Here is a 14742-nt window from a genome sequence, read left to right as displayed (position 1 = left end):
ATCGTGTTTATTTGATCCAGCTTAGTTCTTCTGGGGATTCCATGGTTGTGGAGAATTCCTATATCGGAATGGTGGCTCTAGCAGCCTTTATTGAAATGAATTTTCAAAAGCTCCTACTCCATTGTTGTAAACCTATCCATGAGGATGTTATAGTCATGAAGTCCACCTATTCATCAAAAGCATGTTCTAGACTCATCGATTGGGCACTCATTGATTAGGTACACATCAAAGACAAGTTTTGGACTTATCGACTAGGCACACATCATACCTGCGTACATCACATCTCATCAGAGACCTGTCACATCTCGAACCCATCACATGTGGACCCTACAAAATTTCCAATCTAAAAAAATCTGCAACTTGTGCACAATCTGGAGCATGCAAAATATGAAACATGTGCAAAATCTATTGTTCTTGTATCACACTTGTTCTCCTGCATCACACCTGACGAGGCTAGTGAAGGATGAGACCCATTGTTCTAATTATTTTGAACTTTTGAGGGATTTGCCAGCAAAACGGATTAGAAGGCTCCACATTTTATCCTCTTGCCCCTTTTCTTACAAAGGGATTTTGAAAGCCCTCAACAGTGAAAACCATAGGGAGGGGTTGCAACTTTGTGTGTGTGTGTGTGTGTGTGTGTGTGAAAGAGAGAGAGAGAGAGAGAGAGAGAGAGAGAGAGAGAGAGAGAGAGAGAGAGAGCTACTTGCTTTTGCCTCTTGTCATGATTAGAGTCACGTCCTGCTTTGCTTTGTTCTGTGCTTTGAACACTTTGTGTTGCTAAGTTCGATGAGCCTTGAACTCAAGCTTTACTTTGAGACTTTGTCTTGTGCTTTGAATGTCGACAACTTTGATGAACCTTGAACTTGAAACCTATTCCTCATAAGAGGAATGAGGGGATTATAGGGTAAAACCACCAATAGTAGACCACCTAAGCTAGCGGGAAAATTTTGACCTCTGCGCTGCACTGTTTTGAGCTCGGATGGGTGCATTAGATGGCTGAAGGCAACATCTACCTGCGGTAAAAGTTGCAGGCTGAGCGGCGATGCACAGATGATGAACAATGGCACGGAAATTTTTTAGTGTAGAGAGCCAGCGCGCTAGCAAGGCTTGAACGCAGAATCTAACGACGGAGATCTGCACTCACTCGTGCTAACCACATCAGAACTCAACGCTCGATGTCCCATTTCTAGAGGTTTTGTGAAGTAGTGCTAGGGGTCGACGGGTCCTACAGGGACCCCGCTTTTTATTGGGGCCGAGAGAGAGAGAGAGAGAGAGAGAGAGAGAGAGAGAGAGAGAGAGAGAGAGAGAGAGAGAGAGAGAGAGAGAGATTTAATGTCATGGGAACAATCCTTTGAGATGTGAAAGATCAATCTGACGCGTCTTGCACATGAAATTCTAGAGAGATTTCTTGAGTAAATATTATAGTGTGCACATTTAAAGCATTATCATGAGTGTGAAAGAGAAAAATCAAGTGCATGCATTCAAATCCCTACTCTCTAATGATAAACCGAGATATAAAGTTTTGGTAATCTAATTGAGTAGAGTGGGATGCAAGAAGATGAATAGTGTTGTTTGGAACAAAAGGAATACAAAACAAGTAGAACGTGTTATGCATCACGGTGTCGTTGAGGTCTCAAAGCAAGAGTTGTCAGTAGTATTTGGGTTCAGAGAAGATAGTATTTGACTTCATGACATCTTTGGAGTCAAAGAAATTGGCTTGTCATTTGAAATGCCAATGACCAAAAGAGGACACATCGACATGTTTCAACTTGATAGTCAATTTGGGAGAACTTTTGTGGGGCATGGTAGCTTGACAAGCACATTCGCCTCAAAGAATCATTTGTACAGGAAGGTGGATTAAGTAGTCAGACTTCAAGTTTTAATGTGATAAACATGCTATTGTCGCATTACATTAAAATCCTAGAGATTTCTTAATCTTACTTCAAAAGCCTTTTTCTCTTTATCCATTGGAGATCACGCTAGCCAATAAGTGGCTTACTATGATTATGGATAAGGTTTTCATCCTCTTGTGACTTGGTACCCTTTCCTTTGCTTTCTTCCAACCCAAGTGGCCATAAGCACCTATGTATGCATAGTGGCTTATCCTCTTCAAGCATTGATGACATCACTCTTCATGAAACTCCCAAAAGGTACATAGCCTTCATCATCTCCTCATTGATATGTTCAGCTTGCTATCAAAACTTGCAATGAGCTTCTCTTGTCTGAAAATTTTAGCTCACTACCGAGAGCTACAAGGAGCTAGTCTCGATTGAAATTTTTAGCTCACAATTGACATCAACAAGGGGCTATGCTTCAACTCTTTAACCTCAAGGCCATGACATCATGACAACATCAACACACAAGGACATTTTTAGCTCTTGGTTGTGGTAATTTGCAACCCACCACACACATAATGTTGATCTTATGCATGCTACAAGTGCAAGATCAAGAGACAATACTACGACAAGATTTCAAAGCTTGTGCTTTCAACAAGCCACATTCAAACCTTCTTCACTATAGAAGTTTTGACCAAGGGGGGAGAAAATCAATGCCAATAGAATATTTCTTCGAATCTTGGACTATCCATGCAAGTATCTTAGGCTTTCTAAATTTATATTATTTCTCAAGACTTTTAGAAGTTAACTAAAATGTTCAAAAATCCATAAAAAGTTCAGTTTTAATGCTTTTGGGTCGGTGAATAATTCAAGTAGTGTAAAAGTTCACAAAGGAAGTACTACCATTGGTAGCAAGATCCTCTCACACCAACACTTCCACACATATCCAAACTATAAGCATAAAATGCATTACAATCTATATCCAACACTCTCTTGTGCATACTTTTTCTCCTCACTTCAATAAGTCGATTACATATACTAAGGCAATGGATATGGAACCCTATCAAATAATATGTGTGCCTTGGAAAGCAAGTTGGCATTGGCTACATGTACGCAATACAATTATAGTATCATCATTTGCTTCAAATTTCTTTGAAAAATCCACATGCTTTCAAAATAAAGCCATATGTGAGCGCATCTAAGAGAATCCGTCCTTAGCATCTATTAAAAATAGCCCCAAGATCCCCACCCCATCCTTGTGCGGCATACATTGCACTCAAAGTCTACCACATCCTAAGCAAGAAGCTTGTTGAGTGGTTGAATTGCTTTCAAATGTACTACACGGTTGAAATTCATGCCAACTACTTATTTTTCTAGATCAAATGTCATGCATAATGCAACATACTTCAAAATGCAAGCATAGGTGATTGTGTTTGGAGATTAAGTTCTTGCTTCAAAGCCAATGAGAACCACCCAAAGGTTCTTGACCTTACCCTTGTCTGCCTACCCTTGCCAAATGTATCTAACAAGTAGGGCATTGTAAGAGACCACATCTTACGGAGGAAGCTTCTCACAAAATGTTGCTTTTAAGAGTCCATTGATTTTTAAAAGACACTGCATACACGTAGATAAACATGGGTCATAGGTGACTCTGGAAGGGTTTTCAACTACTTTATTGGCTCGATTTTTTTTTTTTTTTTCCTAAACATGTGGTTTAATGTTAGAGCAAGGTTCAAAAATTTCTTTTAAGTATTCTGGCAAACACAAAAGATATCAAGGCTTCCCATGGGAATTTCAATGTACACCTAACTCCTTTAGTAAGGCTTGTTTCAGAAATTTTAAAAAAAACGCATTAAGGGAGAAGTGAAAAAGTCAAGATTTATCATGAACATGAGTGCTTACCTTCAATAGCAGCTATTGTATTCAAGCTTTTGTCCATTGAAATAGTTTTGTTCATTTCATGATTTTTGAGCAAGCGCAACTCAAATAAAGTTTGCCCCATGTTGAATATAGCAGTGTCTTTTAGAACTATATAATCTTGCCTTTCAGATAATGAACTAACAAGCACAAATTTCATTCTATGGCACTCTCGTAAAAAGATCTCACTGTGTTGGTGAAACCACTAGAGTATTAAGGTAGAATTTACCTTTGTGACCTAGGTTCCCTAATATAAAGATAGGGATTGCCTATTTCTTCTCAAATTTTTTTGTCAAATCAACATAGTCTGATTGGCGAGGGAAATTGAGAAGATTTTTGCAAAGTAGCATACAAACATACAAACTAGTGCCTTTCTACAAGTTTTGTTCACTTGTGGCCTAGTTTCTATTTGATGTGCTTGATGAATTGTATAAGCTTGCTTAATACATACTCGACTAAGAGGGACAAGTCCCATTCTATGGTCACATATTCAACTATCAGAGAAAGTTGTATTGAACTGGTGCAACCTAAGATAACGATGATGAAGTAAAAAGAAAGCACGATCTTTACCTTCACTTTGCCTAATATCCATGTGAGTCCAATGAATTTTATAGTCACGAGAAAATGGCATTTCCTTCATATTTACCTTGATCATATGTCCTAACCTAATATAAGAAATACTAAATTGTGAGTATGTCTGAAAACTTGTGCCTTCTAGTCAAACTAAGGCTTTTGTATAGTGACATCAACCAAAAAAACAACAGCTGGAAGCATTTATAGCTCACATTGTCTTAGACATGAATGCAGGCTTATTACAAATGGAGAAATAGGAGATTCATTTCCTAGAAATCTTTTATTTACAAGGGGTGTTAATTATTTTAGAGCTTTTTGAGCAAGCTCAACAAAGGAAATTTGCCCTTTTGCATGCAGATGCTTAAGATCTAAGAGTAATGTGTCCTTTCATTCATGCTTCACAGAGGTGTGATGTCTATTTCTTCTCAAGATTTTTATATCGAGTTGATGAACACGAGTGAGAAGGGCTAGGAATTTCCATACTATTAAGTTTCAAGAGACAAAATCTCCTTGATGGTGATTGAGAAACTAACTTTGCTCACTAGGTTGTGACTTACTTGTATTGACACAGTTTAAATTCAATGGTAAGATAAGAAAATTGGTGATTTTGTCCTTGGTGATGTGATGTCCAATATATAGTGTGAAAGGAAATCAATAGATCTTTATCTTCATCTTCCCCAATATCCATGTAAGCAAGGAGGGTTGAGCTCAATGAGGCATGCAAAGATAGTGTTTTATTTAAATTGACCTTGATAATTATATACCTTACCTTATAGATAGATGCATGCTTGAGGGCAAAAATAAATACTTGCACGTTAATCTCAAATGAAGGCTTCTCTATAATGACATGAATGCAAAAGAGGAGAGAAATCTTATTGTCTTGGACATGATTGCACCCTTGCCTACCCTTTCCTATAGTGACTGCACCGCAAAGGCCAAGATACTATTATAGCCCACATTATGTTGGCCATGAATACACACTCACCTATTCAAGAAGTCCTAAGAGCTTTATTTCAATTGAAAACTTCTGTCTGTTTAATTTATTTAGTTGGTTCAGAGAATTTGAGCAACCTAAAGTTAAAACATTTTTCATGCAAAGGCTGAGAACAAGTAGGTTTAGAATTTTGCTACGTTCTCCAGTAGGTTTAGAACTCATTGTTTTCTACCTCTTAAATCGCATTTGATTGTTCTACTATTACCTTTGACATTCATGCTCTGAACTTGATTCTTGCGGTTTCATTCTTCCTAAGAAAATTTCTACAAGCCACTTGAAAGGACCCTCCCACCTTTATCTGGCAATCTTTGCAACATAAAAGGAAATATTGTTTATTCCAATTGGGTCTCCATCATCATGTATCAAACAGCATTAAAGTCTCGAATTCTATCAAATCTAAAAAGCAAAGCAACCATCACCTCGTCTTAAAACTAAGGAAACCTTCAAGTTGGATTTTCAATCGAGCATCTCACCTACCCATGTCTTGATCAAATTTTTATTAGAAAACTACTTGTGCTTTAGATGCCAAAGGTGGGGCAAGTGTAACACAAATAGCATCTACAACCATCCCTTTACAGGAAAACAAATCCCAATCGATGATGTCCTTTAAATCCAACAAAAGGTTCTCTTAACATCAACATATTCTGCAGATGACTTTAACATTACTGCCATGAGACCGAGGCAAAAGTTTTATTAGTTTTTATTCATTTATATGAGACTTATGGGACCTGTCCTAGAGTATATGAGTCTGATTTGTCCTTTCAGGCAAATTTGCCCTATATTCGACGTTTGCAAAAAACATCTTTCTCTCTCATACTTGCTACCCACAAAACCGATAGCTTGGCAAAAAAAAAAGCAAGCTTATTGCTATCATGAAACTTTTATTGCTTTATTTTCGACCAATAGAATACGATCAAAATAATGTTAAGTATTGTTGTCGACCATCTCTTAAGTTCAAATGCTTGTAGCACATTTCTTAAAGTATTCATGTTGTGCCATAAATGCTTGTAGACATGTGAAGATAGCATGCATAGACACATTTATAGAAAAGGATCATGGAGAAGATTTTATGCTAGAAAAGCATGAAGCTCTATCAAGTTTAAAAATGTAAAATGAAGGTTTGTGAAAATCAAAAAGACCCTCCCAATGGAGTATGTCTTGTAACCCATCAATAATATTGGGAACCTGCAAGGAGGAGAACGAGCTCGAGTGTATGAAGGTGTCCTTTTTTTCGCATCTCTTTCCTACACCTTTCTTGCCCTAGCTTATACTTCTACAATTGCTTAACGAAACATCTTACGAAAAATCATGAGCATCAACTTTGTGAAAAACATATCCAATATCTTAGGCTTTTATATGGTCCTCTAGATTAGCCTCTCTCTCTCTCTCTCTCTCTCTCTCTCTCTCTCTCTCTCTCTCTCTCTCTCTCTCTCATATGGCGTTGAGCAATATTACAAAGTTAGAGCTGCTTTCCCTAGGCATATCCTTCGCATTTGTCGAGCATGATTGAAAGCATCCTGTGCCTACAACATGAAGAGACAATTCTCTCTCTCTCTCTCTCTCTCTCTCTCTCTCTCTCTCTCTCTCTCTCTCTCTCTCTCTCTGTGTGTGTGTGTGTGTGTGTGTGTGTGTGAGTGAGAAAAGGGGCTATATTCTGTGTACATAAGAGTCCTTGCGAGATGCTTGATGGCCTATCACCCAAAGGAAGTACAATAGCAATGTGTAGGCGATGTAAACATCAAGGTGGTCTCTACGATGAATGTAGAATGAACCACTGAGGGGGTGCATAGTGCCATGTGAAGTGACCTTGATCCCAATGGAAAAAGACTGACGGTCGAGCCCATGTGTGAAGAAAGATGCATAGGCACTGCTCCGCTGCCCTAGAGGAGCAGGCTGAAGAATCCCACTGACTGCAAAGAGTATGCAGTAGCTCTGTCCAAGTGGCCGTCAGAATGGTGGACGTAGGGAAGGACTGTGAGCCCAGAATGTGGGCACATAGAGCCTTCTACATGCTGCATATTGTGGTGAAAATTGTCTCGCTGGAAGAAATCCAACGCGTGACCTGCATCTCGGATCATCTATAGAGCGCCCAGTCTATAACCAAGGGAGTAAAGGAAGACTGGATTTGTCGGCAAGCCCTAAAAAAAGGTGTGTGACCCCTAAAAATACAAAAGCCATGCAATTGCCCCCCCACGTCACAAACCCATCATGGACGCCCACTCTAATCAACATACAACTAACTGCCATCCACACTGGCTACACAAAAGGACAGACCCAGAAACAATGCCTCAAAGACTCGGGCTCTGAAGTACATCTCTGACCAGTCAGATCATGACCAATGACTGTCGACCAAGTACCAAGTTCCAACAGGCAATCCTGCATGGGCTATCATCCACATGAAAAACATATCCTGCGACTGATCTAGAGGGTCCAAATGCATGACCAAAATTGTCTCTAGAAAGCAGAGAAGATGCGCTAATTGTGATGTACCTCAAACTGGCATGAACAGTGAGGAGGGCGCCGTGCTGATTCTGCAAAAGAAGCCTCCACGCATGGGAGACAGAGTACTCAAAAAGGAAAGAGGGGCTTCTTCATTGTTCAACAAAGGCCACTGCCACTCACCAGGATCCTAGTCCAACTGAACAAGTAGCTTTCCTTGTCAAATCCCCAATCTCAAAGTGGTGCCTCCTCAGTAGTGAAAACAGGGTCAACACATGACCTCCTCTAGAAAGAGCCTACTACTCTAACAGAATGCCAATGGGCAGTCAACTGCTGATCGGGCGAAACCTCACCCTGAAACTCCAATCTGATGTGATGTCCATGATTGCCAGTCTCCACAATGCTAAAGATGAGAGTCCCCTGCGAAGCAGCAATCGGGTCTCCCGAGTGAGGATCGAAGTACACCCACTATCCGTGGTAAGAAGGTAAAAGAGTCCGTCCCCCGATGAGGCAATGTCAATCGAGTGGAATAGACTCATCAATCTCTCTCATACAGGCAACAACCCCTCTGTGGATCCCATGGGTAGCGCCAAATACTTGTGCCCTGACCACGGAAGCATCAGACCAACGGTGTAAAGAGCTTGCTGGCCCATCTAGCCCAATCAATGTGTGTCCTCTCACTTAGCTGATGGCCTTCTGAATCTATCACATATGCATCCCATACAAGTGGCTGCCTCGCTATGTGCTCAACACACGAAGGCGGGTGGCAAATCAAAGCAAGACGTAATTCCTTCCAAATCCATAGCAAGCAACGCATAATGATGACATATGAGACGTATCCAAGGGTGCATTTGTCAAAATGAATCTGATGGTCGGGTGCCAAACACCTGCAGTAGCTAGAAATCCAAAACGAGGAGAGGTATGTTACAAAGCATGGTGCAGAAACTGTTTCCAGGCTCTCCCCTTGGGAACGACCATGAAATATGAGCTTTGCAAGCAATGCCTTGCTTCGCATCTCTGGATCAATAATCTCCAATCCTCCCCCCTCTCTAGACAAAATGATCGTGTCCCAATAGACTCTTGGTCGAGTGTCAATAGAGCCATCTAGGCCACCCCACAGGAAGTTACGTACAAGGTGGCGCTTCAAACGTGCCATGATCCCTGCGTGAAGAGTCATGCAGGATGTGGTGATCCAAGCTGTCGCAAGAACCTGATTACCACAAAGGCTTTGCCAGCTAGAGATAAAATGCAAGGCTGACCAATGGAAAAGTTTCTTCCTAATAGTCTGTAGTACGGGTGCAAACTGCTGCAATTGACACATCAATGCTGACATGGAAATCCGAATATCAGAGGGCAGCCACAGGAAATTATCCTGGGCACCCATTGACAATCCTCATCCACTCCAACAAGCCAATTTTAGAGAGCACCACTGGCCAAGCAAAAGCTAGCAAGAGCATCCCGTAGATTGTCCAAGGTGGGTGTGTCATATCGTACAAAGAGCATAGTGTACTCACGATCCAGCAAATCTAGCGAGTTAGCCGAAGGCATATTAGACCTCTTAATTGTGGTGTTCTCTGGCACCAGAAGAGAGACATGGCCTCAACAAAAATATAAAGTAGGCTGCCAGGGGATATCCCTCTCGAACTGAACGCGACAGAGGAAAGCGCCGTTCAATGTGGGCTCTAATCATGACAACGCTAGAAGCAGTACAGTATAATGCAAAAACACCTTTGATCAACTGCAAGGGGAAACTGTAACAGACTTGGACACTCCAAGTCAAGAATCAATCACCATAGCACCAAATAACCACTTCAAAACAATTCACAGATCACAGTAGATTTGCACTGGCCCGGCGGAGTTCCGTGCCTAGAAATATTGGCCCCTGAGACTGGCGCCCCTTTCCGTATTTCTTTATGTATGAAATCAAAGTCACAGTACAAAGAGCGGTTAGGGTTTCACTCTCAGACTCTGCGTTCAGATGCTCTGAGAAGTAAGGCCCTCACCGCGTATATAAAGATTACAAGGGATGCCCAAAAGCAAAGCCCCAAAAAGCTTCTAGTTCAAAAGCAATCTCTCTCTCTCTCTCTCTCTCTCTCTCTCTCTCTCTCTCTCTCTCCAATTCCTTGCGTGGCCAAAAACGTCGCTTGCTTTTTTTTTCAACCTCCGCAAATTCCGGGAAACCGAACCTGTTGCACGTGGTATTTCCCGCCTGATTAGGGTTTCCAGCCACTTAGGGTTTCAGCCAGCAGTTTAGGTTAGGGTTTCCAGAAATTAGGGTTTCTGCAAAATTAGGGTTTCTGGCAGAAATAAGGGTTTGCAGGATTTTTAGGGTTGGCAGATATTAGGGTTTGTTGGTAGCCACGTCATCACTTTGTGACATACTCCCCTCTTGAAAGCATTGTAATTGACCACGATTACGCATGCAAAACCAACAGAAGCCATAAACCGTCTTAGCAGACACTGACTGTTAGTATCTACGTACTAGGAACACACATCTAATCTAGCACATGTACCAAATCGACACTCACATCACACGACATCACAGGACATCACATGACATTCAACATTCATTCGGATCTTAGACCATAATTTATCGGCAATGTAGCTAGCAATCACATCTAGGTCCAATCGGCAATGTCAGCTTTCAGTATCCCTGAAGCTCAAAGAGACATCAGTGACTCTAGTATCTAAATCAAGGCATTGACATTACAAGGCGGCAGTTCCCTTCACGACAAAGCGTGCTCCCAACCGCTGCAGTTCACTTCTCGACACAGTGAACTCCCGCCTGTTGCCTTACCAGGCGGTAGCTCGTCGCTAAATGGCGGAAGTTTCCCTTCAAGACGCGGATGGCGTACTCCCAGCCATCACATTAGAAGGCTGCGGCTCATGGCCTAGCTGCTGCTCAGGTGTACTCCCGATCGCTGCCTAGCTGCTGCTCAGGTGTACTCACGACCGTTGCCTAGCTGCTGCTCGGGTGTAAGCCCGGCCATAGCTTTGCAAGGCTGCAACTTGCTACTAGTAGCTGTAGCTGCTGCTGAAGGGGCGGGTCCCAGTTCAGGTGTACTCCCGACCATAACTTTACAAGGCTGCAGCTCCTGCTGAGGTGGCGGGTCACAACTTAACTTTACAACGCTGCAGCTGCTGCTGAGGTGGCGGGTCACAGCTCGGCTTCACAAGCTGCTGAGGTGGCATGAGAGGCTTTTGGACCTTACCAAAAAGCTGCACCCATCTCTTTCCCAAGGGTGCTACCCACAACTTGGGAGAATCAACTTTTTCTTTGGAAGCAAACCTCCCTCAATGAATTTGATGCGCATCTTCAAAATAAGATACTTCAAGCGCATTTAGCCTCTTCTTTAAGCTTAGCGGCACACAATGCTAGGAAGAGGTCCCAATCTGCCATCTTGGAAGAAGTAGAGTCTCTACCTACGGAGGTAACGATGGGTGAATTGGTACTTCATGAAGTCACCACCCAAATGAAGAAGCTTCTTTCACCCCCCCGTATGAAGCCCCCTAACAACCCCCACTCAACCTCCTACAAGCCCTCTCCTCCGAAAGTTTTGTCACATAACACTCAACAACCTTTCAAGAAGCCTCCCCCTTTGAATAAAACTTCCATGTAAATTCCACCTTTCAACCCTTTAAAAAGCCCAAACCCTCTCCCCCATCAGGCCACCCTTGCACTACTTCCCCCTCCTACAATCCTCCCATTTTAACCACTCCAAAGAAATCCTGCACTTCACCCTCCGCATCAAACATCACCCCCTTACCCTCTCTACTAAAAACTCCCCATTACCCCCTCAACTCTTTCACACCACAACCCAAGCCTCTGCACCCTAGGTATAGCCTACCTAAAACTTCAAAAAACTTGCAATGGAGAAAGGAGAAGTAGGGAAGGAGCACCCACCCTACCACTTGGGTCCATTTGCTCTTCTCTCAACTTCCCTCATATCTGGACCCCTCCTCCTTGTATGTTCCCTTTTCTTTCCCACTCCCCCTACATAGGTAGAAAGCGTTGTAAATTTTGGCTACCCCTCACTAACCCCCATCTCTTTAAGATTTTGACTCTTAGCAAAATTACCACGTTTTCCCTTGAGCACAAGGTTACTAACACCTCTTTCCATAACCTTTCTACTCGTTCCCTCTCTCCCTCCGAACAAAGGCTTGTAGGCCTTGGGCTGAAGTATATTCCCCCCACTCTCCCCTCTCCTCTATTCTTCAAGCTTATTCTAATTTAGAAAGAAGTTTACAACTTAAAATGTTTTTTAATAAAGAACCCTCTCTTCCTCCTCCTCCTTTTTCTATCCCGAATCCTCTTTGGAATCCACCCTCTCCCTCCACAACTCTTAACCAAACCTTTAGTCTTATCTCCTCTCCTTAAACCTCTTCTATCCTCTCTTCCTCCTTTTCACTCTAAACCTCTTTTAAAGAACTCCATCTCATCCTTAAGAAATGATCGTAACATCATTATCAAACCGGCAGATAAAAATTTAGGACCAGTTATCCTTTCTAAGTCTTGGTACTATAATGAAGCTTTTCGTCACCTTATGGACCCCTTCACCTACTCCAAAATCTCCACGACTCCTTTATCCTTTGTGCAATCCCTCCTCCTCTCCATCGTCACCAACTATACTCTTCTTCCCTACAACGAAAGAGCTTTTATCCTCTCCTCCTCACTTGATAACCCCAAGCCTTGTCCTTTCTTCCTTTTACTTAAGATCCACAAACCCATCCTCGTAGGCCGTCCCATCTGTTCTTACAAAGGTTACGTCTTGGAGAACGCCTCTAAGTGGCTCCATACACAACTATACCCGATTCTTTTGTCCAAAACACAACACTTTAAAGACTCTCACTCTCTTGTTTTAGATTTAGCTTCTACCACTTTCCCTCCCAACATTATGCTCTTCACCTTTGACGTTGAATCTCTCTACCCTAGTATCCCCATCCGCGAAGGCCTCCTTGCCCTTAAAAGTTCCATCCAAGGTTTCTTCCTTCCCCTAAAGTCAACTTCATCTTGTCCTTAGCCTCTCTTATCCTCAATCACCATTATCTCTCTTTCAATGGAGAATTTTGGCACCAAATCAAAGGCACCACTATGGGGTCAAACTTTGCGGTTGTGTATGCTTACCTTTTCCTTTGCTTTTTAGAAGAAGGCATGAATCTCTTATGTTCCCCGTCCCTTCTCTATTTCAAGAGATTTGTAGATGATGCCTTTGGAATTTGGGATGGTCCTCGCTCTAGCTTAAACAAACTCCTCCAAAAGAATGGACACCCTCTCCAAGAACATATCAAAATTTCCCTTTCAATCTCCTCTCAAGAATCTTTTATTCTGGATATCCATTTTTTCAAGGGACCCTCTTTTTCAGCTTATGGGATCCTTGATACCCACTGTCACCAAAAAACCCTAAACTCCTACAACTATATCCCTTGGCAATCTTGGCACCCTACTCACCAAAAGATTGCTTTTATCCTCTCAGAGCTTAAGAGGTACATTATTAGGGAAAGCTCTCTATCGGGCTTCATCTCTATTCGTAACCTCTTCTATACTAGGCTTAGAGCAAAAGGATATCCCTCCCCCCTGTTGAAAGCTTGCTTTCTCTACCTTTCTTATGATCGAAGACCCTCTCTCCTTCAAAAACTGTCCATTACCAAACCTTCTCCTACCATCAACAAGATTCCTTTCTCACCTCTAATCCACCATCTCAACTTATCTCGTTCCATTAACCAACCCCTCACTAATCTGCTCAAATCCAGCACGGACCTCGCGCACTTGCCAAGACCTTTGATATGTTGGATGAATGCACCTAATCTCGGAACCCTTCTCTCTAAACCTCCTTCTCCTTTTCCAGTTCAACCCCCGAAACCCCCCCCCCCCCCCCCCTCCTAAAGGAATTACACCCGAATTTGACTAAACCTTGGATTCAGCTAGCTTCGGCCTCATGTATATATACCACCCCCCCCCCTCTAAACTCCACCCATTCCCTAGGCTAAGTCAAATTCCCCCTTTTTTTTTGACTAGTCCCTTTCCTGTACAATCTTCCACTCCTTTAAATGCCCCATTAACTCTCCACCTTTCCCCCCCTTTTTTTGTAAGTACCCACTTAAGGTGAGCAATAACTTGTCTTTAAGTTAGCCTCTCCATCTTCAAATGAGGTACCATTACAGTTTTTTGAGCCACACCACACCTCACTATTTATACCCCCTCCATATCCTCCTTTATGTTTGCACCACTGATGAGCTAATGAAAGCGAAACGCGTTTGGTGTAAACCTGTCTCTCTTCCCCCCCCCCCCCCCCCCCCCCCCCAAAAAAAACTCGCATCGTTTCTTCTCCTCATCCTCTTCCAACATGTTGCTTAAGCAAGATTTCGCTCGCTAAGTCGGTTTACTTTTAAAACCGTCTTAGCAGACACTGACTGTTAGTACCTACGTACTAGGAACACACATCTAGCACATGTACCAAATCGACACTCACATCACACGACATCACATGACATTCAACATTCATTCGGATCTTAGACCATAATTTATCGGCAATCTAGCTAGCAATCACATCTAGGTCTAATCGGCAATGTCAGCTTTCAGTATCCCTCAAGCTCAAAGAGACATCAGTGACTCTAGTATCTAAATCAAGGCATCTGTTGATAAAGGAGTGGAGTGACTCCTCTCTTGTGCATCCCACTGCACCAGATCTCTGGCCAAGCTGAATTCTGGGTTCCGTTTGGAGTAGACTATGCTAAACCAAAAGCATCAAGGTAAAGTTTCACAATCTGAGGAGTATTTGCTAGGTCCTCCTCCTCCATCCACTTCACATTCAATGCAGGATAGTTCTTGAACTTAACCAAGAACCACCTTCAAACTTTACCTTTAGTCTTCGTATCCTTATGTGCCAAAATCTGTTCAGGAACAAGGATCTCCTCGTTTTCTTCCACTTCGGGTTGCTCATAAGGCTCCCCATCATCAAGCACATCACCCTTAAAAGGTTTTAA

The 14742-nt window shown here is 42.4% G+C and overlaps 1 protein-coding gene across 4 annotated transcripts in view; it reads right to left on the bottom strand.

Moving 5' to 3' along the window:
• Positions 1-6696: 6696 nt before the first annotated feature.
• LOC147429438 (uncharacterized) overlaps positions 6697-14742 on the bottom strand; it is a 94727-nt gene continuing 86681 nt past the window's right edge. For all 4 annotated transcript variants that reach the window (XR_015185868.1, XM_086495685.1, XM_086495684.1 and 1 more), the window contains one exon: positions 6697-6842. Coding sequence is in view for 3 of the 4 variants with exons in the window: in XM_086495686.1 (XP_086351812.1) it covers positions 6771-6842 (72 nt within the window). In the remaining variant the exon portion in view is untranslated. The remainder of the gene's footprint in view (positions 6843-14742) is intronic.

Source organism: Adiantum capillus-veneris, chromosome 22, assembly GCF_014529385.1.
Source record: "Adiantum capillus-veneris isolate H3 chromosome 22, ASM1452938v2, whole genome shotgun sequence".
NCBI lineage: Eukaryota > Viridiplantae > Streptophyta > Polypodiopsida > Polypodiales > Pteridaceae > Adiantum > Adiantum capillus-veneris.
Note: the sequence above shows the minus strand (reverse complement) of the source record. Positions and strands in the feature narration are given on the sequence as shown.